Source organism: the organism of the source record quoted next, unplaced genomic scaffold (assembly GCF_019419815.1).
Source record: "Pyrus x bretschneideri cultivar Hongxiangsu unplaced genomic scaffold, Pyrus_bretschneideri_v1 Contig4, whole genome shotgun sequence".
NCBI classification, from domain to species: Eukaryota; Viridiplantae; Streptophyta; class Magnoliopsida; order Rosales; family Rosaceae; genus Pyrus; species Pyrus x bretschneideri.
The window spans coordinates 4323304-4351194 of record NW_025999723.1 but is presented as its reverse complement, the minus strand read 5'-3'; the positions used below and the strand labels follow the sequence as shown (position 1 = coordinate 4351194).

The following is a 27891-nucleotide window of genomic DNA, read 5'->3' as shown; positions in this document are numbered from 1 at the left end:
TAAACCGCTCTGATAATTTTAAATACATTGTTGCGAATATATTGAGAACTTCTTATTTAAATTGAAAATATAAGTCCAACAACTCAAAAAAATAATGTCTTAATTTTTTGAAATTAAGGACTGCTTTGGAAAAAGCTTGTGTATAAATGAAGGTCAAATCCAATAAATAATCTCCGTGGTCAAGAAATATTCGAAAAGTAGCCCCTAATGTTTAAAAGGGTGAGGAGACCATAGCAGAGGAGGTTACAAATTTAAGCCCAATTTCACATTTTATTTATTCTTTTAATATTACTTTTCATTTCATCTGTGCACTCCATGGAGCTGATGGTCTTATGCAGAAGGACTTCTATGGAACATTGATGCTATTATCGCGATATTTCAAGCGAATTATATGATAAAGTTAAAATGCATAACAGTGAGTAATTGGTTTGAGATAACGTCACTGTAATATTTAGTTTTTAAGAAAATAAGAAAGACATGAAAACTATTAACCCTATTTTTTTTTAACAAACGATAAACCCCATTGAAAATGAGACTTTATTAAAATACACAAATCAGAAAAGGCACCAAAGGTCTCTAAACAGAGATATTTTTTAATGTGCCGGCAAGACGGTCTGATACACCAGGGTGATAATACAATTGGTTGAAAACTTTAAAAAACAAAATTTCCAACTAATTGTAATATGACACTTAGTGTATTGGACCGTGTTCCGGCACACTAAAAAATTTCCTCTAAACCATTCCCGTTTCAGCTTCCGGAACTTTATCCTTGATGACAATGGCAGCACTAGTTTCAGCTGCATTCTCATTTGCACTAACGGCTATCACACCGTTGCCTCCGAAATCACTGTCCTCCCCGGAAATCTCCTCAAGCGACCTCCCCTTGGTCTCTGGCACCAAGAAACTGAAGAAGAATCCGATCAAATTAATCACTGCAAGCGCCTTGATCGCCTTTTGCACCCCTTCAACCTCACGAGTATAACTCTGCAGCACAAATGCAGCAAGTATAGCACCCGCTTTGCCCGCCGCCGCTGACACCCCGTGGCATGTGGACCGGAACCTAGCCGGGAAAAGCTCGGCCGGCACGATGAAAGTCGTGCTGTTGGGCCCAAAGTTTGCGAAAAACAATGTCAGCCCATATAACAAAGTGAACAATTTAGTGTGACCCTTGCAGAACTCATAGGTGGAGTGTTTATCCTCACACTCCACTCCCCTGAGATTTCCGTAATGAAACCCTAGAACTCCCATGAAAATCGACATCAGTAAAAACCCGCCTAGCTGGATCGGTTTTCTTCCAAGCTTGTCAATGGTAAACACAGTAAACCAGTAACCGGGAACCGAGGCAAAAAGTGCTACGAGCAGCATTGCACCGGATAGCCTGTAGACTTCTTCAATTGCATTCATTGCGGAAGGTCTAGGTAAAAGTCCACTTGAAGGGTAAATATCTTTCTGAGTGAGCTGGAGGCTGTAAAATGCAATGTCCAGCAGGAACCAGGTGGTGGCGGTGCCGAGAAGATGGGTGCCGTGCCGCCTAAGAAACTCCCTAGAAAACAACTTATATGCGGAATTTGGATCAACTAGGGTTTTGGAACCAGATTCTCCGACCGGTATGTCCCTTTCGAGGACTTTGGCCATGTCAGCATTGGCCTTGTCCTGATCTCCTGCAACCAAGGCAGTGTACCTTGCAGTCTCAGGCATTTTTAGTCTCCAATAGAAGGTCAGAGCCGCGGGGACTGCGCCGAACATGAGCACGATTCGCCACACAAAATCGCCTTCCGGCTGAGTGGAGAGGACAGGATTAGTCCAAAAATCATTAGCTGGGTAGGCTAGCAAGAATAGTTTGGACACGAACATGGCTACGGCTCCTGCGACCAAAATGCCAATTCCTTGCATTGCAAACACAGCTGCAATGAACCCGCCTCGGGTTTTTTGGTTGGCGTATTCGGACATGATCACTGCTGAGAGGGGATAGTCCCCTCCAATTCCGAATCCGAGCCAAAATCGGAAGAAACAGAGAGTTGTGACTACACCTTGAGCACTGTGGCCAAACGAAAGGCCGGAGGCCAGAGCACATCCCACCATTGTGACTAATGTGATTCCGTAAACTTTTTTTCTACCAAGTTTGTCTCCAAGCCAGCCAAAGAAGAGTTGCCCTGCTAGGGTTCCGAACAGAGCAACCCCTGTTATGGCATTGTTGATGTGGTTAGGCAGAACGCCAGGCTTGTTGGTCGAAGGGTCGTAGTAGTAAAGGCGGCCTATGAGTTTTGTGACCGCAGTGATGCAGAAGAGGTCATAAGCATCGGTGAAAAACCCCATGCCGGCAATGACAATCGCTTTGTAATGGTAAAGTTGAGTCTTGGCATTGTCGAGAGTCGAAAAGATGGTTTCTTTTCCATCCGCCATGGCAGAAAGTTGGGTTTTTTTGGCGACTGAGTGAGGGAGCCAGGGAAGGGTTTGCTAAAGAAATGACTGATGATTTAAGAAGATCAAAGGGGCGGAGATTACCTCTGTTGTATTTTGGATTCTGGAAGATTTTCGAGAAATTCGCATTGTGATCAACGATTAATTTGTTTGAAAAGCCGTTAGTACCTAGAGGACACTAATCTCTGGGACAAGTTTTCTATGTAACTCTCTGTCTCTTTCTGTTCTTTCTTGTCTGGTACACAATTGCCAAGGCTGAACCAATACATAGTTTGAGAAAAGCTTGACATACAAGAAACGTATTCAGATGTATGTAACTTCTTCTTTTCTTAGAGATTTCCTCTCAAATAATGCTGAATTTTGTCTGATTGCGATTGTCTTATCATTTTTTTCATTCGATTCCAAATTGAATGTAATATCAACTTTTATGAGTTTCTGTGCGTCGGAGTATGCGTGTCAAGATTTGTCTATTTAGGGTTACTAAAATAGCATTCAGTTGCCTTCAGCTCCAACAACCTTGTCCTGCAAGCAACAAAACGACATTGATCTATGTTGTACCCCTGACAGAGAAGATCTAAAAATTTTCTGATATGAATATATAACTATGTAATGAATCAAGATAACGAATTTGTAGGACATCGTTTTACATGTTGAGGCCGGATTGATTTTCGTGAGAATATCCCGAAGAAAAGCTAAACGAAAAAATTCATCACCATAGAGTCAACTAGGAGACTTGGTTGCTAACTGAGCCACGACTGCTGCTGTCTTCTTCTGGAGCTCCGGCTTGTTTCCTCCGATGAGTTTGTCCACTTGTCTTCCATCTTTAAGAAAAACGAAGGTCGGAGTGGCCTTTATATCCCATGAAGTGCTCAACTCCTGCAACCCCGGAAAAACGAGAAGGAAAATTTCATTGGCAGCTGCATTTCTATACATTTGTTCTACGCAAAATATGCGATAAAATAAGAAATCATTCACACTTACAGCGAGAACGTCAACATCCACGGTTAGAAATACGATAGAAGGATATTTATCTGCAAGCTCACAGTAGGCTGGTGCAATTACAAGACAAGGCCTACACCAAGATGCACTGAAATTTGCAACAACCTGTTGGACAGTTCAAGAGAGAGGATCTCGTGAGAGAGAAAATTTGGCTTTAGGGTTACACATTATCTGTTGCAAGTCCGATTTTTGCAACATCGGCTCACGAAGGTTAGCAAAAATTTTATTTTTGTGACAATACTAGTTTGAAATTTCTCCCTTTCGCTCAAGAACTAATTAGAGATTTGTTCATAAACGACGCTAATTTCAGTAATTTGAAGTTTTTTTATCACGGCGTAGAAAAGGTATATTATGTGAATTCATGACAAAATTAAGAACAAGAAAAACTTACGATCTTTCCATCCTTGATTGCTTCTGACAACTTTTCCTCCCAACTGTCCATGGTCTTTATAAGGTGCACATTTCCACCGGCAAGATGATGACCCTCTTGATGAACCTCATCGACATTATATCCGGTACACTGCAAGAAATCGAAGCATTTCCTCAGATGGAATGCGGAAAAAGGCCAATTATCTCGGATGGTTTTAAATGATCCTTGTGTGCATATAAAGAAACTTACCACAGAGCAGCAGCTTCCCATTGGGTGTGCACAGATGAACTGGGAATATATTTACCAGAAACATCTACAAAAGTAAAAGTAAAAACCTTGTCAGAAATTCAAAATATGCAATTGTGACTGGCCATCGTGTTGATTTGATCCAGAGACATTAGCTAAATTTGCATAGACACGAAGAAAAAATCCTCCGAAAAAGAACCATGTTCGTAATTCCTCGATTAATTGCCTCATTTTCTTGTATTCATTTCCTGATAATGGTGTTGTTCTAAATAACAACATTACGTAAACAAAGAGAAGGGTTTTAGATTAATGAGATGAATTACCTCAGACAAGCTTTAATCTCCATGGTGATTAAAGCCTAATCTGCGACCGAGGATGATGAAAAAAATAAAAAAACCCAGGAATCAAGATTAAGATGATGGAAGGAAGGGATTATGAAAGAAAAAATAAATTGGCGGACGTCGATTCAAGAAAAAATGGGAAAATTATACAAAACGGCAGCAAAGCTGTTTTGTGATATAAGTAGGTGTAATTAACACATTAATAATCAGATATTTGGACAATTTATTTGGATCAAACATAACAACAATATGACAACGTGGTTAGTTGTAAAAAACCGAACTGAAATATCATGAGAAGAAAAAAATTGATTGTCTGTGATTGATCAATGGTGTAACAAACCTGGTACGTCCAATTGTTTGCAAAATATAAGTTGTTACGTTTGTTGTTAGCAACTACGTTAGTTGTCATGTTATTTGGAGGTAATTTCAAGTCTAATCGTTTGACTCTACGTACCTAACTATGACTATACCATTTTTAGGGGGTCGAGTTAGAACCCTCCACTCGAGATTCTGTGTTCGGTTTCTCTCTTCAATATTATCACTTTTATGATTAAGAAAACCTGTTCCTTATGTCTTTGTTTCTATTGGATTCTATCTCATCATATCACATTCTGTTCTGCAATATTTGAGAATCACCGTCAATACCTCGGACCGATTAGAGACATACGGAGTTATAACCGATATACCATCTTGTTCAATGCAAGTTCTAAATTAATGTTGGAGATTGTGATGCTGAAAACACGATAACATTGAACATTATTTCCAAATTTCCAATTGCATTCCAAAAACAAGATGACACTGCTTAAATAGAAAAAAGAACTAAAGTTTTTTCATGGGGTTTGCACATCAAATTCAGACTCAGAGGACGGCCTAGTTTTCGTGTCGGATTGCCGGAGTTCCTCTATCATTCTAACTACTTCATCCATGTTGGGGCGTGTTTCGGGCAATTTTGTTACGCATGCCAGAGCAATCTGCAGCACCTGCACCATCTCTTCTTCAATGTGGTGGTGTTTTAGAAGTTCCAAATCAAAAACCTCAGCTGTCCACTCCTCGCGCACAACAGACTTAACCCAACGCGGGAGATCAACTACGCAATCATGCCCCAGATATTCAAGCGTGGCTTTGCCTGTCAGCATTTCTAGGAGGAGCACACCAAAGCTGTAAACATCTGATTTGTGAGTGGTTTTCCGCATGTCAACTGCCTCTGGAGCGCGATATCCAATGGCTCGGGACATGGCTGGAGGGAAGCTCATTAGAGGACTCAACCCTACGTCCGAGATGCAAGCCTCGAGTTCTTGGGTGAGGAGAATGTTTGTGGACTTTATGTTGCCATGGCTGCATTTAGCACCCACGGAATGAATATGAGCAAGTCCCTTGGCAATTCCGAGCGAAATTTTTACTCTTGAATCCCAGTCTAGTGGAGATCTCCCAACATCGCTGCTTCCTATAAATCCATTGAAAAAAAGGGAAAATCATAGGAACGTTACAAATTAAAGTAACTATAAATAGACATTAGGATTTAGATTAGGTATCTTACCATGCAAGCGTGCAAACAAGCTTCCTGCTGGCATGTAGTTGTACACCAAAAGCTTCTCTTCCGTGGAGAAATAATAAGCGCGAGGAGGCAGGACATTCGGGTGCTTCCCTACCCTCTCCACCACCTCCATATGCTGCTCAAACTCCCTCTTCCCCACCACAACTTCCCTCAACCGCTTCACCACAACCGTTGTTTCCTCATCCAATACAGCTCTGTAAGTCGTCCCGAAACTTCCTTTACCAAGAACTTCAGCTGACGCCCTCAGCAAATCCTCGAGATCAAAATTGTAATGGCACCCTTCAAAGAAGAATAGTTTGTTCTTCTCTGCCTCTTGCACTCCACTCCCGAAATCTTTAGGCATCTCACCCTTTCCATCTCCTGAGGCCTTCCCCTTCAGCATCCCGCCACCTACTTTGTTAGTCCTTTTCAAACAGCATATGACAACCACCAGGACTAGGAGAACCAACACTGCAGAGCCCCCAGTTGCCACCGCAACAATGATGCCCGGGCTAAGTTTTTTTATGGGTGTAGCATGGTGATTTTTAGGGATGTTTGGCGAGGGTAGCAAGAAAGCAGGGGATGCAGAAGGGTCCATGGAGGTGTTTTTAGAACAGTCGTTGAGAGGTGCCCCACATAACTGAGGATTCCCAACAAATGAAGAGTTGGAATATTTATCGAGGGAATATGGAACTGAGCCATTCAAGTTGTTGAAGCTCAAATTCAAAAGCTTAAGCGCGGGGAGGTTCAGATTCGGGATGGCTCCAGAGATGAGATTGTTTTGGAGGCGCAACGTAGTGAGGCGTGTAAGATTCTGGATTTTTGGTGGAATGTTACCGGAAAAGGAGTTGAAGGAGAAGTCTAATACAATGAGGTTGGCGGGCAGAGAGGCAGGAAGCATCCCTGAGAAGTTATTGTGATGGAGGTAAAGATACTCCAAGGAAGGAATGGATGGGATATCAGAAGGAAGACTTCCATAGAGGAAATTTGAGTGGAGGCTGAGTACTCGAAGAGCACGAAGCTTTCCTATACTGTTGGAAGGGATGGAACCGAAAAGTCCAATTCCCGGAAGATGGATAGCAGTCACTCCAGTTTTGTTTAAATTGCAAGTGATTCCAACCCAAGAGGTGCAAACTGGTATGGAAGCATTCCAGTTGAGTTTTCGGGTGTGGACAACTGTGCCAGCAAAGTTGAGGAGGGCTTGTCCATCTGAGTTCAGGTCAGACAAAACCGAGGAAGGGAAAGGCGTAACAAGGGAAAGGAAGATAAGCGCGCGAACGAAGACCTGAAGCTTCATGGTTATCTGCTCAGAATGCAAATGGTACAATTAGAAAACCCCGAAAACAAAGTTAGCGAAACATGCAGATAGGATGCAGATAGCAGCAAAAATTCGACTACATTTCGGGTTTAGGAAGGCAAAGAGTGGCGAAGAACCACTGAATGACTTGGGGAAATTCAAGAGGATCGATCATAACTGTGTTTGAAAAGTGCTGTGCTTGACAAAACGCCTCCCTTTATGCCTTAGCGATTTCAAACTTTGGATCAAACACAACCCAAACAAAAAGGTGACAAAAGACAACCCACTCAGCATGCAAAGTTCACATAACTTGTGACAGATTCCATTAGGGACAAATAAACACTCTAGTTAGCCTGTCTTGATCACCCTAATTGAAGAGAATAAATTCATCAAATTTGTTTATCTTATTGCTTTAGAAAATGATACCAAATAGGGATTCTCCGCGTGTGTACTGATTTTACTCACTAGGAAAATACAAGATTAAAACCAAAAAATGGGTTTGTGAAGAATAATCTTTGTCATTAGATGGATTAATCATGGGTTTAAATGAATTAAAATTTCTTCAAAAATATTAGGGAAAAGGGAAAATGCATCCCTACCAACTTTTGTAATTGGGAAAAAGCAAAGTACACTATCTTTAGCCAAAAGAAAAAAGAAATAATGAGAGGCCAAACAAAAAAAAGAGAGACTAGTAACCAAAATAAAAGCTCACTTTTTTCCCTAAAAGAAAATTATGTACTTAAAAGTTAAAAAACAAGTGGGAAAAGCAATCAAATACATAAAGCAAAGTGGGGACAAAGAATCCAAGAAGAAGATAATCTTCCTAAAGAAAAAGAAAAAAGTTCAATATTATGTACAAGAGCAAGGTATTTTTGTGTGTTACAGGTTTTCTTTGGTATTATACAAAAATTTTACGTGATTTATGGCTCATTTGGAAGTTCTTTTAAAATTATTGAAATTTGCTTTTGGTGAAATTGATTTTGAGTTTCAAAAGCACTTTAGGTGCTTTTTGAAAGAAACACTAGATGTGTTTCTTGTAAGAAACACTTAAGTGCTTTTTTCTATGATCCAATTGATTTTTTACCAAGGATTGTTTCAAAAAAAATTTCACCAAAAACGCTTTCAGTCATTTTAATAGCACTTCTAAACAAGCCTTGAATTGCCTTTTGTTGCAGGTTTCATGCTTGAATAATCAAAAGTAAGCACATTGGAACATGAATATATAATATGAATTTCCATATAAGTAACGAGTCATTTTTTTTCTTAATTGTCGATCACAGGCTAATACGGATACGCAATTGTAGAAGCATGAAAAGAAAGTTCGTATCAAACAAATTTGACTTCCGATGAATATTCATGCATTTTAACCCAAAGTGTTACTACAGATCTGTCAAAACAAAAGTATACTCATGAAAGAAAAATGCCAGAAATATACAAATACACTGATGTGCCATAGAACTGTGAAAAAGAAGAAGTCATCTCTAAAATTTAATCCCATGAGGGTCAGAAAAAACCTACCTGAAAATCTGAGCAATTTGTCACAGATTTCTGTGCTACTTGGAAGTTAAGGTGTGTGAAAATTAGCAAAGTTAAAGAGGTTAAAGAGGGTGAGAGACTAAAACCAAAGGACAATGAATTTATAATTTGAAAACAAGACAATGAATTTATAATTTGAATACAACGGGAATAATTTTTTTTTTAAATTTCCCTATAATGTATAATGAAAATAATAATAAATATACAATAATTGATAGAGAAACGGAATTTTTTTTTAATGAATTGGTGATTGGATTGTAGGAGTTATGAAGTAAAAATGTCAGGTATGGACTAAAAAGAAAATAATTATAAAAAATAAAAAAAACAATGTTTGGTTACTCAAGGATGACGAAAGTTTGTCAAAAATTTTCCTCTCCGATTTTTACAGACATTCGTGCTTATAATTGGAACCGTTCATATTATAAATCACTTTGTAAATATCATATATGCAAAAAAAAAAAATTGATATTAAAACTAATATCGTTTAGTCAATCAACTGTAGCGGTAAATAGATAAACTGTTCGTAATGCTTTTACCATTTTCATCTATTTATTATTATAGAGTTCGATGACTAAACGATCTTAGTTTTAACCAATTTTTTGCAGAAAGTGATATTTATAAAATGATTCATAATACAAATAGTTTTCATCGTGAATATGAAATTCTATGAATTAGAAACAAAGCATTTTGAGTAGGAATACTTAAATAAAGGGTTCAATTTATTCTTCAACATTTACGTTGGCAATTACATATATAAATTGCAATCAGAACATTTCTCAACCAGAAAAGCTAAATGCTGATTTAATATATAATAAATATAAATATAGTGCATTGGGGAGCAGCATCCATGACCATGAAAGCATGCTTCACTCTAAGGACTGAGGAGAGTGTAGAGTGGATAGGGACCGGAGAGCAACTGCTTTCATTTCATTGTCCTGCCTCTTGACTTGTCACTTTATTTAGCATTGGTTAGGAGTTGGGACAAATGATTGTTGCACAATTTTTGGCACAAAACTCGCGTATTGCGCAAGGAGAGAACTTTCGACATGATTGTTTGATTATGACAGTTCTTACATTGAATAAATAAATGGGAGGGTCAGTTGCGATTAAAATACAAAACTCAGGCCTTTATCTATCCCAAAAAAAAAAAAAAAAAAAAAAAAAAAAAACCAAGCTCTTATCCTATAGAAGGCTTGTCCACAAACAAAACCTTCAAAAACTTTTTCAGGTCACACACCTTCAGTTACCATTTCAAAAAGCTTTTCTATTAGAAACACGCCAAAATTTACATTAAAAATTGAAGTTTTTACGAAGAGCATCCGGTAAATACTTATTTAAACAGTATAAGAAGCGTCATTAATTTTATGAAAATGCTTTCAACTATTTCAAAAATACTTATAAACAAGCCTTACAGATAGAAAGAGAACAAATTTTCTTAAAACCTAGCCCTTGTAATTACTAAAGGGAAATTTGTTAAGTTGATCTGGCTTGCAATGATGAATTATCACGCATGATAATTATAATTATCCCCTGTTTTGACTTCAAACCCAGCACCAGCAGATTCAAAACACTAATTATGTCAAATACATAAACAACGAAAATTCTTCAACTCTCACATGGTAGTAGGGTCCTTGATAAAGTATCAAAGGTTAATTTCTGAAACTTTTCTGATGGAAAACATGGCCCCTTAACAGAAACCATACCATGGTAAGTTGTCTCTTCGTATAGTAGGTAATTCCCACCAACTTCACTAGGAGTTCTACGAGTAGAACTGAGATATCAAACACGTCATTCATAATCAAGTATCGAACTCGTCATTCAAGTAAGCTAAAAGCCTAAACCTCATATGTCCAACTTACGAGTGAAGAGAAACATAGCATACTGAAGACGAGGAAAGGGATGTGAAACTGAAATCGATCTCAGTGTACAAGACTAACCTTAATATACGAGTAGTTGGCTGTTGTCCTTCCCGTAGGATGTTCCATGTCCTTCTCTGCGACGTATAGTATGGTGGTGTTAGGCTGTCGTTTCAACAAATGATATGCTCCATCCAAATTACAGGAGCCTTTTCACCGCTCCCGTGCGATGGACAGGCTCACGTCGCGGGACAGTTATTTTACTTGCAGTTGCAGGCTTGCTTTGGAGGGAGTATTCAGTAGGGTTGCCGCACTACGGCAATAGATACCAAGGATACGGACAACGGGCAGAATAAGGAGGGGAGGGATATTTTTTGTGTTCCGGCGGATGGAGCTTCTTGTCCGGAAGCCTGAAGTTTTTCTCCGACTTTAGAATAATTTTTTGTAAATACAAGCGATGTTCTTATTCTAAACTTTAGAACCTTAGTTTTACGGTCATGTGGTCTAAAAGTCCAAGATGAAAATTTTCTCCAACTTTAGAATAATCTTAGGTGTCAAAGTGTGGATTTCATGTAAAAAAACAAGATAAAAGGAACGCGGGGAAGAACCGATGAGGACATAAAATCCTGAATGAAAAAATGTGATGAAAATTCTCAACTCGAAATGTTAGAAGATGCCTTTTTTTTTTTTTTTTTTTAATACAAGCGATATTTCTACCTTTAATCGTATATTAGTCTTTGCAGCTTCTTGTATTAAGGTTTAACACTATAGGAGCTTTGATGACAGCAGCAGATTTAAGATTGGACTTTATAAGATCATGGGCCGGTTCAAAAACCTTTTTGATTTTATGAAAAAAATTAAAAGTGCTTCATGGCCTCTCCCAACAGCTTTAGGAAATTCTTTGCAGGCAGAAAATACCAACAGAGAGAGCAACTTACATAAAACGTAACTCCTTCACAAATGGAAGTAACGATAACTTCAAAGGAATAATCTAATCAATTATATTTGATGACTGAGCAAAAGCTCGAATCGAAAATGCTGGAGAATTACACAACGGAGATGATCACAAAGTTTTGAAACATTACAAATCAGAGAAACAAATAATCAAAGCCATGCTTTTTGCTTCAGCTGTTAGTCTGTCATTTTTATTTCCCTCGTTGGGGCCATCATAACTCTGAAATTTCCAAAGTTGGCTGTTTGCGGTACAAACGTAAACTAAACCAGTAAAACTCAACTCTGCAAAACAATGCAAGGGTAACCTACACCAACAATCTGAGCTGATGGCCGAAGACTTGCGCGTTATTTACAAACTCCTGTATCAAAACAAAACAGAAGAGAATGGAAGGGACTTGAACAAAAACTAGAGAAACAATCACTGTGACCCGCTCTTTTCAAGCTTTTCAATTTCTTCGCGATGCTTTTTTTCTGCCTCCTCAAGTGCTTTTTCAGCATCCTCCTCTTCTTCAATCTGATCAAGATTATCGAACTCCTCGGTTGCAGCCATTGCTCTCACAACCGGATCCCTAAGTTCAGCTATTAGTCCGCCACCGACTTTGTACTCTTCTTCATCGCCAATCAGGAACAAGCGCTGGTCAGGTCCTGATGCCATGGGAATGTCAACTGCCAGTAGCTTCATGTCATACTGCATAAGAAGACAACACCCTTGAATGAGGAAAACTTGGCCATCCAAGTACCCTTCCAAGTCATAAGATCCTAAATATACGGGTTTTCAACACCCCACATACTAACTAATGTATAGCATAATTTGATTAGTCATGTCCCAGACCTTGCACTCAATCTGCTCCGTTTGAAAGGCACTCAGTGTTGTTTAACGAGGAAACATTTTACCTAAAGCATCACAATAGTAGGTACAGAAAATAACATATTTGCAATGTACATTTTCCACACTATCAACCATGGCATGCAATTAGTTTAGTTTCAACTTCCATTTGGTACACACAAGGAGATCAAGGAAGATATTGAAATAAAAACACGTGCTTATGAAAAGAAAAATTTAGAAGCATCCAGCATAGCATATAGCACGAACACAAACCTGGCCTTTTTTCTTCTTTACTTCAACATTAACCAGGCCCTTCCTCTCAGAACCTCGCACAGGGAAAATGAGGAAGCACCGCTTGCTCCTAAAAGTTGGCTTGAACTTCTTCAGAGTAACTCCACCTCCGGACATTACGTAAGCTCTTAGCTCTGATCCAGAGAGAGGAGCACCCATAACCTCGAGAATCCCAGCAGATGTATTAAGCTTCCTCATTGCGATTCGATAAACTTTATCAGGATTGATTGTGAACCTCGAGCGGATGTAAAGGCCCTAAAAGTACCAATAGAACACATAACTCTCAGGTAGTAGTCTATAACCAAAAGCAAGATTGTCCACTAACATGAAATTCAGATACACTGCATAATTAGATATCAAGATTTTAGTTCCTACTATCCTATAAGTAAAGACTTCAACTTTCGATCATACATAGATTCCCGAAAACAGTATAAAATGAACCCACCAGAAGGCAATCTGAATTCGATCATTATACATCCCCCAATAGAGCTTATAAACTTATAATTCTAAATCATTAGATTGACTAGCAGTTTGTGCATTCTCAGCTACTTCTATGTCATTGCAAGATCAGCTAAAGATTCAGAGGAACTTACAGCGAAGGCGACAATGGCGGTAGAAAGGGCGAGGAAGCCATACTTGGCCATGCCTTCAGAGAGTCCAATGAAGGTGCTAGCAATCCCAAACATCATCCTCCATAGCAAAGCACACACCAGCAGTCCCCCAATTCCCAACAGCACCAGATTGTTCCTCTTCCAGAACGCCTCAATCTGCAACCCAATGGCCTCCTGGTACCGCGAGAAAGCCGATGACGCCGCGGAGAGCGGCTTATCAAACACCTTCTTAGCATCGATTTTGCTGAAATTCGACGGCTTGAAAGAGAAAAACCTCATGCCCAGGCCCACACCCGGCCCGGAGTATCTGCCAACCCCACCTCCGGGGACTGTTTTCGGGTGAGAGGGAAATTGGGGAGGAGGCCCATTGCTGGAGTGGTAGCTCCTCCTGGCGGAGGACAACGGAGGCGGAGACGGAGATGAGGGTTTTGAGATTTGGCTGCGGTGAAATCTTAGCAGGCCTTGGAAGATCCGAGACGAGGGTTTTGACATTTGAATTTTGTGGGTTTGTGTGATTTGGGGTTCGATTAGGGATTTGAAATCAGCTTAAACAAACACACAGACTTCACTCGGCTTTCGATTTGCGAAATTTAACGGCTTTTTTCACCTGCCCGCATTTTCCACCATTAAAAATTGGTAATTTTCTATGCTCTCTTCAGTGAAGACATTTTTGGGAAGTCGCCATGGATTCTGGTAGATAACCGTTGTTTCAATGGGAATGAAAAACCCTGCAAAAGTGCAGATGGACTAGAGCTCAGTTGGGAGTTCGGTCAAACTCTTGGCCAATAGTGTGAGAAGCTGAAGCAGTGATGAAGGTTTTTTATAAATCTCACCTGTTTATTTTTACGTTTTACTGAATACATCGTGATAATGTAAAATTTCTGCTTATTTTGAACTTAAATAATTGGTTTATTGTCGGCAACAAGGGTTGACTCAGTTGGTAAGGTTCTTGCTTTGTGTGTCGGCCCATTAAAATTCGAATCTCATTGCTAGCAGTTCTCATTAATATGTACCGATAACATTTGACAATTAATTGTCATGAGGGAATCCTTGAATATCTCTCCCCAAACTTTTGCTTACCAAAAACATTAGGTCTATTGTCGATTTCTATAAAACCTACATGCTCGTCGGTTATGAATCAAAGAAGTCCGAAATAAAATGCATATGCAACTTCACCACTTATCAATTATATTCTAATCAATTTCAATTTAGTTTTTGAAGTATTAGATTAAAGATCATATTGTGAACTCGCATAATTTAATTTTTTATTTCATATGTACTCCTTCCAAGCAAGTAAACATCGCATTCGAATCCGATACGAAAACCAATTGCTTGGTTCTCTGACCAAACTATATACGGTAATGATCTCAAGATATAGCAATTACAACTGTTTAGGCTATTGTACACAAGAGGAGAAGAGTCTTGGATCCCAAGTTATGATAAGTCTAACACGCCTTCACACATCGCAGATACCACTCACCATATTCGTTTTATTCGAACTAGACGAACCCCAGAAAGATAGACTCGTCATGAGTTCTAAATAAATGCTACTATATAAGCAGTATCATATTTCAAGCAGTCGACGAGGCGGGTCCAGAAAGGAAAGCTCTTTCCGATGGACGATTAGCCAGAGGACCATGGCAGCCGAGAAGCTGCACAATCAAATATTAGAACTCATTAGTTACGCGGGATGCTGAGAAGACGACAGTATCTGTACATATTTCAACTTTTGGTAACTTGTGTAACAAATAACAGAATGTATGAGATAATGAAAATGTATCAACACACTAGCACAAGTATTACCTTAGCATTAACACCATCTGGCTGGATTCTGCCTTCGTTCTTGTACTTCACGTAATCAGCACGACTGAACTTGGTGAAACCCCTGAGAGAAAGGATAACAAGAAACATCGGCGATGAAAAATGAAGGATTATATCGTAAACAATGTCCCTAACAACTAATTGCAACTCTCCGTTCCAATAAATCATTACTTTGAGGTTCCACCTTTTCAAAATAGTGAAAGAAGACGACACAAATTTATGCCAACTTAAACTATTGTCGTTGAACAAATGAAAAAACACTCTCTCGCTTCATTGCAGGCGCATAATTTAATCAATAGATTTCCAAGCTAAAATGTATAAAAACCCGCCTATACTGCATCAATGCTTGAATTTGAAATGCAGAAAATAACAAAAAGCATACCACTTTCTGCTGACAATAATCTTTTGGCGGCCCGGAAACTTGAACTTTGCACGGCGGAGGGCCTCCTGTGCATGTTGACCGTTGCTATCCCTGCAGCGAACAGACAAGAGGACCTGCCCGATAGCAACTCGAGCACATGTTCCCAGTGGCTTGCCAAACGCACCTCTCATTCCGGTCTGGAGCCTATCAGCCCCAGCGCATGAAAGCATCTTGTTGATGCGCAGCACATGGAACGGATGCACCCTCACTCTCAAATGGAAAGTATCCTTCCCAGCAGATTTCGTCATGTACTTGTTGCAGGCGATGCGAGCTGCCTCAAGCGCCTCGCTCGAGACATTCTCCTTCTCCCAACTCACAAGATGGACGCAGAAGGGGAACTCATCAACACCCCTCTTCTTCATTCCAACATCATAAATTCTGATCTTGGGATCAGGGACACCGCGACAGAACCGCGATTTCGGGTATGGCTTGTTCTTAATCTGCCTATAGCACCTTGCAGGCCCTAAAACATCACAAACCAGAACCAAATTATTACAAAAACATGATTATAGCAAAAAAAACTGTATTCAAATATCCAATCTAAACACGATCTTCTAACGCAACCAAGCAATTCCACATGCTACACAGAAATTAATCATACCAAACCGAAAATACAGCATCTTAATAACAAATAATCTCAGTATTAACAAAATTAATCACGTACAAAATAATCCATTTCGGTATCAAAAACCGACATCCACGTAAAGTTCGTTTAATTCACCAGATTAAGAACACAAAATTCAGATAAATATTACCAAAATCGTTTCGATTGCAAACACATAAGGTTTGATCGACAACAAAATCCATCCAGCACTAACAAAATGGTAGAGTCGATTGGATCTTTATATATAAAATTCGATAGGTACATGTATAATACATCGATGTGCGAAGAATGAAGAAATAATTATAGAAAAAAATAAAATAAAATCAAGAGAGAAGAACTCACTCCTTCCCATGGCGATCTCTTAGATTCTCTCCTGTTTACGCTACCGGGAAGAACACGCGTCACAAACCCTGTCGCGGGCTTTTTATACTTGGTACCCCGCGGAATCCCTACTCCGGCCTATACGGTTTCATCACAAAGGCCCAATTAAAGAGGCCCAGAGCATTTTAGTCCTGGTCGACCCAAACGATACCCGGAGTTGGGTTTTACAAGGAAAGCCACAAAATGAATCGACAATACTTCGCTATCAAATTCGTTATTTATGACCTATGAGTGAAAAATTTTATCACATACAAATGCAAATGAATACCGATTGTATATAAATAATTACTAGACAATGTGACATTTAGATTCAAAGAAGTTCCCACATTAATCGCAGGGATGCTCGATCATCTCATTTGAAAGCTACTTTTCACGAAAGCATAAGACACGTCGTATTACGAGTCTGTTCAATGAGTTCTGACAAAAATTTACTAGTTAAAGTTGAACCGCACAATGCAAAGATAAAGCATAAGCTATGATGCGACAGAAGCAACGGGAAACAGGTCTCCCCACGGTTCCTTCAACCATTGAGGAAGAGATGAAGACAGACCCTTTCATCCGTGCCGATCTACCACAACTTCCTTAGGCAGAAAAATGTACTTGTTTTACAGGAAAAGGTCGGTTGCAAAACTGCCGTTGAAGCTCTACGGGATATAAGGCAACGAAAGGGCAATTGGAAGGGTTCGTTCGTGTCATCTTGCTTTCGATTTTTCTTTGCAACAGAAATGGGGATGGAGATTGCATAGCTTATATATGTAACGTAAGGACATTGTGCTTGTTTGAAAGTGTTTTTAAAATGACTGAAAGCGTTTTTAGTGAAAATATTTATTGAACCAATCTTTAGTAAAAATGCAAGTTAATTCTTTAAAAAAAAAAAATTATTGCTTAAAGTGCTTTCTAGAAGAAGCACATAACTGTTACCTATTGCAGAAAATACTTAGAGTACTTTTAAAATCCAAAACATTTTTTCTAAAAACGCTTTTAATCATTTTAAAAGCACTTATAAACGAACCCAATATCTTTGTGATTGTTACTTGATGGATGGGCCAGCGTGTGAAACATATGTCAATGTTCTTTGGCGAGGACGCTTGACAACTAAAAGTGGTTCGTTTGAATATCGGCCAACCTACCACATGAGAGGGCTTACAAATTCATTTGTTAATAAATTATAGGTTGGCCCTCTTGCAAAGTGAAGTTGCCTTTTCTTCTCCAACAAGTAAACTCATAATTCGAATCAAATTATGAAATTTCTTTTGTCGAAAATGACCCCTTTAAAGAAAATTAAATAAAAGCATACGGCACCTACGTAAAGCAATTCAGAAAAGGAGAAATAATAAATGGAGTCGTTGGTGGACTGCATCGTTCAAACTCGAAATTTGGATTGAGTTCGTTTTACTCTAAAATTAAGAACATACCAATTATAATAAAATTGCACGGTTTAGTTCTGAAAAATGACCGAAGAAATCGAACCAAATCAAAAAAATTTTGGACAAGTTGATTTGGGGGTTTTTTTTCTTAGGCCATCTTAGGCCACAATAATGAGCTCAATGACTCTTTCTTTCATCTGATGATACTGGATCATTGTACTGTTTTATGATCCAACGATTTAGGTTCACTTTTTTTTTTTTTAAAGTTTTATATTTATAAATTTGTTGAATCCAACGGTTGAGATTTAATATGATCAAATTTAAAGATAAAAAAAAAAAGATCTCGCTGCCCAAATTTAAATCTAATGGCTAACATAATTAAAAAAAAATATTTCATAGTGTTCCATGAGTTTCATGGTGTCGGTTTAGTGATTTTTCAATATTTATCGGAATCTATTATTTTTAGGTTAAAATGTTCATAAAATTAAATTAGGATAGTCTACATAATTTTTTTTTTAAGGTTACTTTAAACAAATTAGCCTAAATTCATTCTTTTACAATCTTGTTCTAAAATTTAACTCATAATGGTTGGAGCAAAAAATCTATTTATTGGTTAAAATAAATTTTCTAGGTTAAAAATTTTAAGCTTTAACCCAAGAGTTGGAGATGATTTTTAGAATAAAAAATAACAATAAAAATGGTAAAAAAATATTTATTAATTACTAAAAATAGATTGAAGTTGTTGTCAAATTTAAATCAACAACCTTTGATGATAATCCACGTCATGCCACATAGAAGTTGGCATTTTGGTTGGATAACACTAAAGTTGTGTTTTTTTTTATTGTTATTGATGATGTGGACTTTTTGACTCCTCATTTAGAGATGCTGTCAAGCTTAGGGGTGGTGATCAAATTAGGATTTTGAACTATTTTAAAAGACCCTAAAATTATAGATTAGTCAATGAGGATTTTAATTGACATTTTTAAAATCCATTCAAATTCATGTGTAGTCAATTAAGATTTTAATTGGCTTTTTAAAGTCCATGCAAAACCATGTGTATAAAAAAAAACTTGTGGGATTTTATTAAGTTATGGATTTTGGTGGATTCTAGTGGATTTGATGAAGATTATCTCTATCAAACAAGCATCCCACTTCAAGCATTCAAGAACTTCAAATTCATCTTTTTTTCTTGGATTCTTGAACTCCAAACATTCAAGAAAAAGTGCATGAATAAGTAGTTGGCTTTTTTAGCCAAAATGGTTCATGAGAAATTAACGTAATTCTTCATTTTGGTTCCTGTGATTTGAAATAAAAAAAAGTGGACCCTGGCTGTGGGAAGTACACAAGCCGTGGAAGAGATAAATCATTGAACTAAGAGATGGGTGAAATGGGATGCAGCATGACATTATCCTTTAGATTATTTTGAACAGTTAAGATTAAAATTCTTGTATGGATAATTCAAAACAAAATTTATCTGGATAAATGAGAGAATGTCTTTGAAAATCCATCAAATTCTAGAAACAAAGTCCATACAAATCCTTGAAAATCCATATACAAATCCTTAAAATTCTTCAAACCCTATGAAATCTATTCATTTAAAGTCTTTTAAAACCTCAAAAATCCTAAGTTGACTATACCCTTTATTTAGCAAACCATCCTAAAATTTAACAAGCAAGCAAACTTCAAAATTCACATTTCTGATATTGGTTCAAAATGCACTTTTTGATATTGGTTCGGTTTGGTTCCATACTTACTCCACATCTTATCAAAATCAAATCAAACCAAACCAACCAATCTGATGAACCGATCAATCATTTTTAAACTAATTGGTTCGGTAAGTTCGACCATACTAGTACCACTCTAAAGTTGTACCAAAGTCAACACGTTACTGCTAACAGCCAATAAAAATGGCCAATGCAAAGACGATAAATAAATAAATAGATAAAATAAAAGCAAGAGGGAAAAAAAAAAGAAAGGGGAAAGAGGAAGCCCACGACGCGTAGAAATTGACATTTCAGTTGAAAAACATTGAAGCTGTCTTTTTTTACTATTATTGCTGATGTGGACATTTTTACTTCTCCTTTGGAGATGCTGTTAAGCTTAGAGGTGATAGTCAAATTAGCATCTTGAATTATTTTAAAAGACCCTAAAATTATAGAGTAGTCAATGAGGATTTTAATGACATTTTAAAATCTATTCAAATTCATGTGTAGTCCATTAGGATTTTAATTGACATTTTAAAGTCCATGCAAATTTCATGTGTATTAAAAAACTTAAATATTTTGTAGGATTTCATTAAGTTATGGATTTTGGTGGATTCTAATGAATTTGATGAAGATTCTTTCTATCAAACAAGCATCCCACTAACTTCAGGCATTCAAGAACTTCATATTCATCTTTTTCTTGGATTCTCGAACTCCCGACATTCAAGAAAAAGTGCATAAAAAAGTAAATGTTTTTTTTAGCTAAAATGGTCCCTCAGATTAGCATAACTTTTTACTTTGGTCTTTGTGATTAGAAATCAATAGAAGTAGTCCATGGCTGTGGGAAGTACACAAGTTGTGGAAGACATAAGTCATTGAACGAAGAAATGGGATGCAGCACAATATGAGCCGTTAGATTATTTTGAACGGCTACTCGGTTAGGATTAAAATTCTTGTATAGATAATTCAACAAAATTAATTAGGTAAATTAGAGAATGTCTATGAAAATCCATCAAAATCTATAAACAAAGCCCATGCAAATATTTAAAAATCCGTATACAAATCCTATCAAATCCTATGAAATCTATTCATTAAAAAGTGAGAGATCTTAAGTTCGAATCTCGTAAATGGCAAATTCGATACCAAATTAAGGGGGCGTTTGTTTGCCCTCACTAAGTTGGACTGGACTGGACTGGACTAGCTATTAGTCTAATACTGTGTTTGTTCTATGCTGGGACTAACATTAATGAGACTAAAGGGGACTGGCATGGACAAAACCCTTCACTAAGAGGTCTTAGTGAGACCCCCCAATAACTATGGGACTAGCTAAGACTATCCTCTCTTTCTCGTCCTCGTCATGCTCAACGACCATTCTCGACAGACTCCTCGTCATCCACGGTCACCTAGATCAATCATTAACTTTCCGACTCTCTTTCAGATCCATTTCACAACCAACTTTCATACAAAATATACCAAATTGAAGCTGGGAGTGACAAGATTACGATTTTACCTGAATCGAGGCCAAAATGTGGTTGAATGTGGCTGGAAAATGGCCTGGAAGTCTCGGCCTGTTTGGGCTTCTTCAAATCCATGACAGATTCGAGCATTCAAAGCTAAGATCTCGGTCCAAGGATGGTGATGAATTTTTTGGCGGTGCTAACTTCATCCAATTTAACGAGGGTTGGCCGGAAAACACATCGGGAAACCTGCAACTCGTAGGGAAAATTGGAGCCGTGAGGTCCCATTCGAACAACGCATAGCTAGAGAGGGAGGGAGGACAGAGAAATAGAGACTGGAATCAATAAGGAGTTTGACCAGGAATGAGAAAGAGACATGAATTGAGAGGTCTAAGAGGACAAAAAGAGGGAGAGGGTGGGACGATGAGAGAAGAGGAAAAGAGTGGGACGAAAATGGTAGGAAAAAATGAAGAAAAAGATAAGATCATAATAAAATATTAATAATTTATATATTAAATAATATAATATTATAATTTGTTATTATCCAGCTTCTTAGTCCAATACTGCAACAAACGCTTCACTAAGTTAGTTCAGTTTAGTCTAGTCTAAGCCAATCCAGCTTAGTCATTGAAGCTAATCCAGTCCAAGATAGACCAGCGCAACAAACGCTCCAAAGGTGTAACTGAGTCAACACGTTCCAGCTGACAGGCAATGACAATGGCCAATGCAAAGACGATGAATAAATAAATAAATAAAATCAAGAGAAAAGAAAGAAAAAGAAAGGGGGCCAGAGGAAGCCGACGACGCGTAGCTTATCGTTCATCTTACTCGAACAAGAAAACGGAAGCTTTGATCCCCAATTTGTGGTTCAAGCTTGGAATTTTCGGTTCCAGCTACCTCAGTAAATAGGGCGGCTCCGTTTTCTTCAGTGTGGTCTGTCGTTTTTTGACTTTTTCTTTTTCAACGGTCCGCCGTCTCTGAATCCGTCGTTGTTTCGTCGGCACAAAACCCTACAAAAGGTCGGTTCTTTCTGAAACCCCAAAGAAAAAAAAAAAAAAATTAGGGTTTTTGGTTTTCATGGAGGCATCTTCCGGAAATGGTAGTCCCGCCACTGGGGGAGCCACTGGGGTTGGCAGCAATACGTCGTCGTTCGGGTCTATGCAGTTCCCCGCCCTCCGGTTCTTCCAGTCGCCGCTCTCATTCGTGTTGGATTACTCCGGAATACTCTCTCCCAGCTCTTCCCGCCGCGATTCCGACGCTCCGGTGGTCAACGCTGTAGTCGTTGCCGATTCTCAGCCCCACTCCCCTACGGCCTGCACCTCCGGGTCGAGCAACACCGGGGAGGTTTCGATTCGGATTATCGGCGCCGGCGAGCAAGAGGACCGCGGGAACGGGGGTGCGACGGTGCCGGTTCAAGGGGAGGAGAATGATGGGTCGCCGGGTAGGGTTCAATCGTTGGATGATCTGGCGGGTACAGTCAATGGGGTTGGGTCGGACGAGAGAGTCCCCTTGGTGGCTTCGTCGTCTCCCACACACGCTGGGGATACTGGGAATGGCGCGGAGGATAGTTCTAGGGATTCTGCTTACCAGAGATATGATATTCAGCAGATAGCTAGGTGGATTGAGCAGATTCTTCCGTTTTCGTTGCTCTTACTCGTTGTGTTCATTCGTCAGCATTTGCAAGGTACTAACTTTCACCACTTGCTTACTTCAAATTCTAAGTGCAGATTGTGGGTTATTATAATTGTTCTTAATTTGCAACCAGCTATAATTTTGCTTGGATTTTGGCTTTAGTTTTAAGTTTGAATTAACCTAATGGGTACCCGAAAATTCAGCCTTTGCTTTGTAAGTGTGGAGCTATTGCGGGGCACTAGTCTTTTTGGTTCTGTTTATGTTACTTTAGAGGGCCTGTGCTTTACTTCTCTAGTACTTCTTTGTTTTTCAATTTGGATGGAGCTAGGATTTTCTTGGCCCATTTGGAGTTGAGTCTCATCCATGTTCTTTGCTAATGTTAACGGTTGATGTTAAAGATGCAGAAGCTGTTTCTAATAGTCGGTGGCACAAAATAGAAATGCTAGCTTTAGAAAATTCAGTGCCTTGTTCTTATCATCAACTATCATAGAGATACCAATGTGAGCGGCTGTAACATCGCACATGAACACTTCAAACTTGAGAACGAGTTTTCTTTCACCAGGCACATACTTATTACTTTTCAGTCCTAACAATACTTCAGTCTGAATATTAAGCTTTTCTGGTGCTTAAAAAAATATCCTTTCTCATAAATAGAATGATTAAACCTTCTATGGCAATGTATATGTGGATGACTGGCGATCACTTTTTCACCTAATTGGTTTTGACGTACTTATCTTGCAAATTTTTTTCACTGCAGTGCTGTATTCATTTGTTTTTGGGTTGAGAACTTGCAGGTTTCTTTGTCACTATATGGGTATCAGCTGTCATGTATAGGTCAAATGATGTTGTTAAGAAGCAGACTTCTCTAAAGGTGATTTAATACGGTCGTTAATTCCTTGAGATTATTTTGTTCATTCTTCCACTCTAAAATCTGCTCAAATGCCAAATCAAATATCTCAAACAATTATTGGTTTTTGCAGGGAGATAGGAAAATCTCTGTTCTTGTAAGTATTGCTGGTGCTTTTATGCTTCATGTAGTTGTTGTTTACTGGTGGTATCGAAGTGATGATCTTCTATACCCATTGGCAATGCTTCCTCCAAAAACCATACCACCTTTCTGGCATGCCATATTCATCATTTTGGTAAATGGTAAGGAGACAGTCTTTTTTGCTATTATTATTGTTTTATGAATACAATTGTTTTACTAATACATTAGATATAGAGAAGACTGCTGATCTGTTGCAACCATCGGAAAAGGATGCGGTGGATGTTGGGGATAGAATGACAATAGGTTTTAAGTTTTGCGTTTGAATCCTCAATTTATTTTTCAAGTCTGTCCGACTGGTTCAGGCTCTGTTAAGCATATTGTCTCTCTATTTGTCAACTTAGCGCCTATCTGTTAATGTAGGGTTGAGCAGTCTCTTTTTCTGGTGCTATATACAATTCATGCTTCTGTCCTCTGTCCTTTTAATGTTGCCTGTTTATTTGCTATGCCACTGCAATTATAGTGGATACTTATCTTCCTTTGAAATTGTGGGAGAGTTTCGCTAATTTCTGTTGCTTTCAGATACCATGGTGAGACAGGCAGCGATGGCTTTCAAGTGTTTGTTGCTTATATACTACAAGAATGGCAGAGGCCATAACTATCGTCGGCAGGTATATGATCCGAGCACTATAAATTTCCATAAGCATATCATCTCCATATCTCATAATTTGGAAGATCTCTCTGAACGCTGTTATCTCATTTTGAAGGGTCAAATGTTAACTGTCATTGAGTATACACTGCTGCTGTACCGTGCCTTGTTACCAGCACCCGTTTGGTACAGATTCTTCCTGAACAAAGACAATGGGAGCCTCTTCTCCTCACTCACAACGGGATTATATTTAACTTTCAAGCTAACATCTGTTGTTGAGAAGGTAAGTCAAATATATAGTAAGCTGTTTTACTGGAAGATAATGGTATAAGTTGTGACGCTTGAATTGAATCCATTAGTTTTATTTTTATTTTATTGCTTTTTAGGTCCAATCCTTTTTGGCTTCCATAAGGGCATTGTCACGGAAGGATATCCATTATGGGTCTCATGCAACATTGGAACAGGTATGACATCGAACTGAATTATTTGATTTATTTGGATTCTGGAAGCTCGATCAACAGGGTTGAGATCAAGTTTTTTTTTTTTTTTTTTTTTTCTTGTAGAGATCAGTTTTTTCTCTCTCTGTTATTGCCTCGAGTTATTATCCTCTATTACCCAAGTAAAAACTGGCTCTACCCTTCCTTAATTTATCCTTGTTTAATGTTAATCTTTAACCTACTACTCTCGGGTTTTCTTGTCCTGTCACCAAATTAAAAGATAGTTAGCTACATTAATATTTCGAAAATATAAATTATAACCTCATCCTGGTGTTCCTTATCCTTAAGTTTTGTTGATGAACTTGTTTTCTGGAACAACTTTGAGGCTTCTTCCTTGCTCAAATCAGAAATTTGATGTCTCTTTTCATGTTAAGAGTTCATCTAACAAACAATGATGATATTCTATGCATGCGCATATAAGCATATCTATTAAATGGTCAATTTGAGCTTAACATTTGTCATTTTGAAAGGTGGATGTTTTATTCTTGATTTTTGTGGGTAATGAAGTATTTAGCAATTTTGTGTTTGCACAGTTAATACGAGTATGTTGTTTTGGATGAGGGGTGCAAAATGTAATTGTCCTCATCCCCTAGGAGACACCTAATGGTTTTCTTCCAAGTTGCCTTGGTTTCAAGTCTGGTAGTGCTTTTTTTTCATAGGCCGCAAGGATGCGGAGAAATACCTCAGATTGCTTAGAGGATTCCTTTCTGTTAAAACCATAAAATCGATTTAGATCCTTCTGGGTGCAGCTTTAAAGCTTTGTTATCAATATATGTCCACGTCTACCTCCCTTGCTTCTGTGCGCACCAAAGCATGTTTAATTTTACATAGTGAATACTGTTATTGTGTTTCTGCTGAAGTACCTATGCATTCTAGCTCACGCGTATATTTAATCAGGTAAATGCAGCAGGAGACCTTTGTGCCATTTGCCAGGAGAAGATGCATGCTCCAATTCTATTGCGCTGTAAACATATTTTCTGCGAGGATTGTGTCTCTGAATGGTTAGTGTATTTGCCTTATATTTCTCATTGAGTTTTAGAATCGTCACGATATTATAGTTAAGACATTGGAATATGAGTTTCTTATGGTTTGCCTGGTAATGCTCGTTGCATGATGTTCATGAGGATTAATGATGAGCCTCATAAGTTCTAAAATACGAAGGATTCGATCTAAAATGCCATAATGTAAGTCTCTTTAAGAGCGTCGTGGCCTTTGGACGAAATTCTGCCTCCGGCAATTTTGCTTTGTGCCAAGTTTGGGACCCATCTATTTGCTAGTTGGATCAACTGCATGGCACATTTTTTGGACGTTGTTGCTGCGTAATTGAACAAGAATTCTACTAGGTCCCTACCGGCTGCAGCTTTATTTTTTTATTTTTCAACCATTTTACAATGTAGTAGTGCTTTGTTTATGTTCGTCACTTTACTCTTTCGACTAACTGACAAGTACTTAACCCTTTCAGGTTTGAGAGAGAAAGAACTTGCCCTCTATGCAGGGCACTAGTAAAACCTGCGGATTTGCGAACATATGGAGACGGATCAACGAGTTTAATTTTCCAGTTGTTCTGAACTCCGAGTGTTCTCCTTCTGGAGCGTTAGCTATATGAGCAGCGTTCTTGAGTGTCTCGGTTTTGTTTTGTTATATAGGCAAAAATGAATGTATGTCCAACAGCATTGTATCGTCATCAGGTTGCCTCCAGGTAACCAGATGGAAGGTATGAGACGAGATACATGACGTCAATATGCTGCAAGCATGAGGTCATCCATGATCCCTGTGGATGATGAAAAACAGTAGATGACATGATTATTAAGCTGCCATGCCATTTCTCAGCTACAAAATGGTGGCCTCTGGTTACTTTGGGGTCCTCTTTTCATATGTTTTCTCCTTTGTATAGATACATCTTTTCACCCTCTTCGCTAATATTTACAAGATCTTTTCGCGCATCTCTGTTTGACCGCAGACACAAATCCTCACCGATACTGTATTTTGGTCACACTCGACTCCGATAACTGGTTTTGCCATCCTTAAAAGAGAAATCGATTAGGGCTTTTATGCAAAAGATGAAGTGATGAACAGGTGAGGAATTTGCCCTATTTTGGACGAGATTCACATCTAACAAAAGATCAAGTACAAATTAGTTAGAAACTAATAAAAAAAATGCTTGATAAAAATGAAAAACGAAAAAATTGTTGGATTTGAAATACACTACATAACCTTTAGCTGACATAAATAAGAAGTAATTTGCTAATCCTTTGGTATGTTTACACACTTTTTTTATTATTTTTAACGAACGATATTATTACATTAAGGAGTGAGCTAAGTTTTATAACGGATTTGCTATAATAATATGGTTCAACTATGCCCTTACCAAGAATTGAATCTAAAACCTCTCACTTACAAGTGAAAAGGAATACCACCAGACCGTAGTACTAAATGGCCGTATGTTTTCATACAGTGTGTGAAGTCATGAATCCACGAAAGAAGGAATGAGGATGAGATTAACCATCCATCCCTCCCAGCTGATCTGATTCTTAATTTTTCATGCATTGGATTACGAATTTAAAACAAAAATTCGCTTTTTTTTTGTTTTTGTTTTTGTTTCATATGTTAGCAAACATGAGAGTTAGAAATTAGACTAACTAGAATACTCATGTTTTGAGCAAGGGTGATTCTGTATACCTCATTTTACTTTTCACACACTCTATTAATTTTTGTCATTTGATCATTTTCAATTCCTTCGTTTTGACTGTTGAAAATTGAAAGAGGTGTATAAATGACACCACACTTTTAGTAAATGCGCAAAACAAGAATCTGAATGACCAATATCATTTGTAGGCCTCGTTTATAACTATTTGAGTCCAAATAACTCATTGTTTGAAAATTCCTCATCTAAACATACCATTACCATGCATGTATTTTTCTGAAATAGCATTACTAAGCATTACTATGCATGACGTTGCTGCATGCCGTGAAATGCAATATATAAGAAACCTAAGTGGTCCATTAGCTTTTGCATTCCAAGTCAATAAACTTTATAAGGTGGTGTATATTTTATGAGTGACATGAATCTAACAAGAAAAAGCAGGAACCAG

General features: G+C 38.2%; 6 protein-coding genes across 9 annotated transcripts; 1 reads left to right on the top strand and 5 right to left on the bottom strand.

The window, feature by feature from the left end:
* Positions 1–732: 732 nt before the first annotated feature.
* On the bottom strand, positions 733–2403 carry LOC103953724 (low affinity inorganic phosphate transporter 8-like). The gene has a single exon (XM_009365505.2). The coding sequence runs from the start codon at positions 2401–2403 to the stop codon at positions 733–735; it is 1671 nt and encodes a 556-aa protein (XP_009363780.1).
* Positions 2404–2964: 561 nt separating this feature from the next.
* On the bottom strand, positions 2965–4060 carry LOC103953818 (thioredoxin H4-1-like). Its single transcript, XM_009365618.3, has 4 exons — positions 4040–4060; positions 3812–3940; positions 3403–3525; positions 2965–3297 (listed from the first exon to the last, which is right to left on the bottom strand). The coding sequence occupies exons 1-4, from the start codon at positions 4058–4060 to the stop codon at positions 3142–3144; spliced, it is 429 nt and encodes a 142-aa protein (XP_009363893.1). The 3' UTR covers positions 2965–3141.
* A 1047-nt stretch (positions 4061–5107) lies between these two features.
* LOC103953723 (probable inactive receptor kinase At5g58300) lies at positions 5108–10744 on the bottom strand. 2 transcript variants are annotated; one of them, XM_048564889.1, is made up of 3 exons: positions 10682–10744; positions 5915–7214; positions 5108–5821 (listed from the first exon to the last, which is right to left on the bottom strand). In XM_048564889.1, exons 1-3 carry the CDS (start codon positions 10727–10729, stop codon positions 5208–5210), a joined length of 1962 nt encoding a protein of 653 aa, XP_048420846.1. In that variant the 5' UTR covers positions 10730–10744; the 3' UTR covers positions 5108–5207. The 2 variants fall into 2 exon arrangements, with proteins under 2 accessions (XP_048420846.1, XP_048420847.1); XM_048564890.1 differs by lacking the exon at positions 10682–10744 and adding an exon at positions 7310–7541.
* A 954-nt stretch (positions 10745–11698) lies between these two features.
* On the bottom strand, positions 11699–14097 carry LOC103953721. Its single transcript, XM_009365503.3, has 3 exons — positions 13265–14097; positions 12654–12926; positions 11699–12242 (listed from the first exon to the last, which is right to left on the bottom strand). Exons 1-3 carry the CDS (start codon positions 13772–13774, stop codon positions 11973–11975), a joined length of 1053 nt encoding a protein of 350 aa, XP_009363778.1. The 5' UTR covers positions 13775–14097; the 3' UTR covers positions 11699–11972.
* A 505-nt stretch (positions 14098–14602) lies between these two features.
* Positions 14603–16617, bottom strand: LOC103953720 (60S ribosomal protein L10). 2 transcript variants are annotated; one of them, XM_009365501.3, is made up of 4 exons: positions 16471–16617; positions 15486–15987; positions 15086–15167; positions 14603–14934 (listed from the first exon to the last, which is right to left on the bottom strand). In XM_009365501.3, exons 1-4 carry the CDS (start codon positions 16478–16480, stop codon positions 14854–14856), a joined length of 675 nt encoding a protein of 224 aa, XP_009363776.1. In that variant the 5' UTR covers positions 16481–16617; the 3' UTR covers positions 14603–14853. The 2 variants fall into 2 exon arrangements, with proteins under 2 accessions (XP_009363776.1, XP_009363775.1); XM_009365500.3 differs by lacking the exon at positions 16471–16617 and adding an exon at positions 16280–16417.
* Positions 16618–21789: 5172 nt separating this feature from the next.
* LOC103953719 (RING finger and transmembrane domain-containing protein 2) lies at positions 21790–26742 on the top strand. 2 transcript variants are annotated; one of them, XM_009365499.2, is made up of 8 exons: positions 21792–22720; positions 23463–23539; positions 23649–23817; positions 24236–24324; positions 24421–24585; positions 24689–24766; positions 25697–25800; positions 26262–26742. In XM_009365499.2, the coding sequence occupies exons 1-8, from the start codon at positions 22114–22116 to the stop codon at positions 26365–26367; spliced, it is 1395 nt and encodes a 464-aa protein (XP_009363774.1). In that variant the 5' UTR covers positions 21792–22113; the 3' UTR covers positions 26368–26742. The 2 variants fall into 2 exon arrangements, with proteins under 2 accessions (XP_048421309.1, XP_009363774.1); XM_048565352.1 differs by lacking the exons at positions 25697–25800; positions 26262–26742 and adding an exon at positions 24866–25679 and having other exon boundaries at positions 21790–22720.
* Positions 26743–27891: the final 1149 nt, after the last annotated feature.

Coding starts and splice junctions, on each gene's coding strand:
- LOC103953724 (XM_009365505.2), bottom strand. CDS start 2,403: ATGGCGGATGGAAAAGAAACCATCTTTTCGACTCTCGACAATGCCAAG.
- LOC103953818 (XM_009365618.3), bottom strand. CDS start 4,060: ATGGGAAGCTGCTGCTCTGTG. Junction 3,941..4,039: donor TGGGAAGCTGCTGCTCTGTG/GTAAGTTTCTTT, acceptor GATTTCTTGCAG/TGTACCGGATATAATGTCGA. Junction 3,526..3,811: donor CAATCAAGGATGGAAAGATC/GTAAGTTTTTCT, acceptor ACTGTCCAACAG/GTTGTTGCAAATTTCAGTGC.
- LOC103953723 (XM_048564889.1), bottom strand. CDS start 10,729: ATGGAACATCCTACGGGAAGGACAACAGCCAACTACTCGTATATTAAG. Junction 7,215..10,681: donor CCAACTACTCGTATATTAAG/GTTAGTCTTGTA, acceptor CATTCTGAGCAG/ATAACCATGAAGCTTCAGGT. Junction 5,822..5,914: donor CTTGTTTGCACGCTTGCATG/GTAAGATACCTA, acceptor ATGGATTTATAG/GAAGCAGCGATGTTGGGAGA.
- LOC103953721 (XM_009365503.3), bottom strand. CDS start 13,774: ATGTCAAAACCCTCGTCTCGGATCTTCCAAGGCCTGCTAAGATTTCAC. Junction 12,927..13,264: donor CCGCCATTGTCGCCTTCGCT/GTAAGTTCCTCT, acceptor TGGTACTTTTAG/GGCCTTTACATCCGCTCGAG. Junction 12,243..12,653: donor TAAAGAAGAAAAAAGGCCAG/GTTTGTGTTCGT, acceptor CTTCTTATGCAG/TATGACATGAAGCTACTGGC.
- LOC103953720 (XM_009365500.3), bottom strand. CDS start 16,331: ATGGATTTTGTTGTCGATCAAACCTTATGTGTTTGCAATCGAAACGAT. Junction 15,988..16,279: donor TTGCAATCGAAACGATTTTG/GTAATATTTATC, acceptor GTGATGTTTTAG/GGCCTGCAAGGTGCTATAGG. Junction 14,935..15,085: donor CAGATGGTGTTAATGCTAAG/GTAATACTTGTG, acceptor TTGATTGTGCAG/CTTCTCGGCTGCCATGGTCC.
- LOC103953719 (XM_009365499.2), top strand. CDS start 22,114: ATGGAGGCATCTTCCGGAAATGGTAGTCCCGCCACTGGGGGAGCCACT. Junction 24,586..24,688: donor TAACATCTGTTGTTGAGAAG/GTAAGTCAAATA, acceptor ATTGCTTTTTAG/GTCCAATCCTTTTTGGCTTC. Junction 25,801..26,261: donor GAGGATTGTGTCTCTGAATG/GTTAGTGTATTT, acceptor TAACCCTTTCAG/GTTTGAGAGAGAAAGAACTT.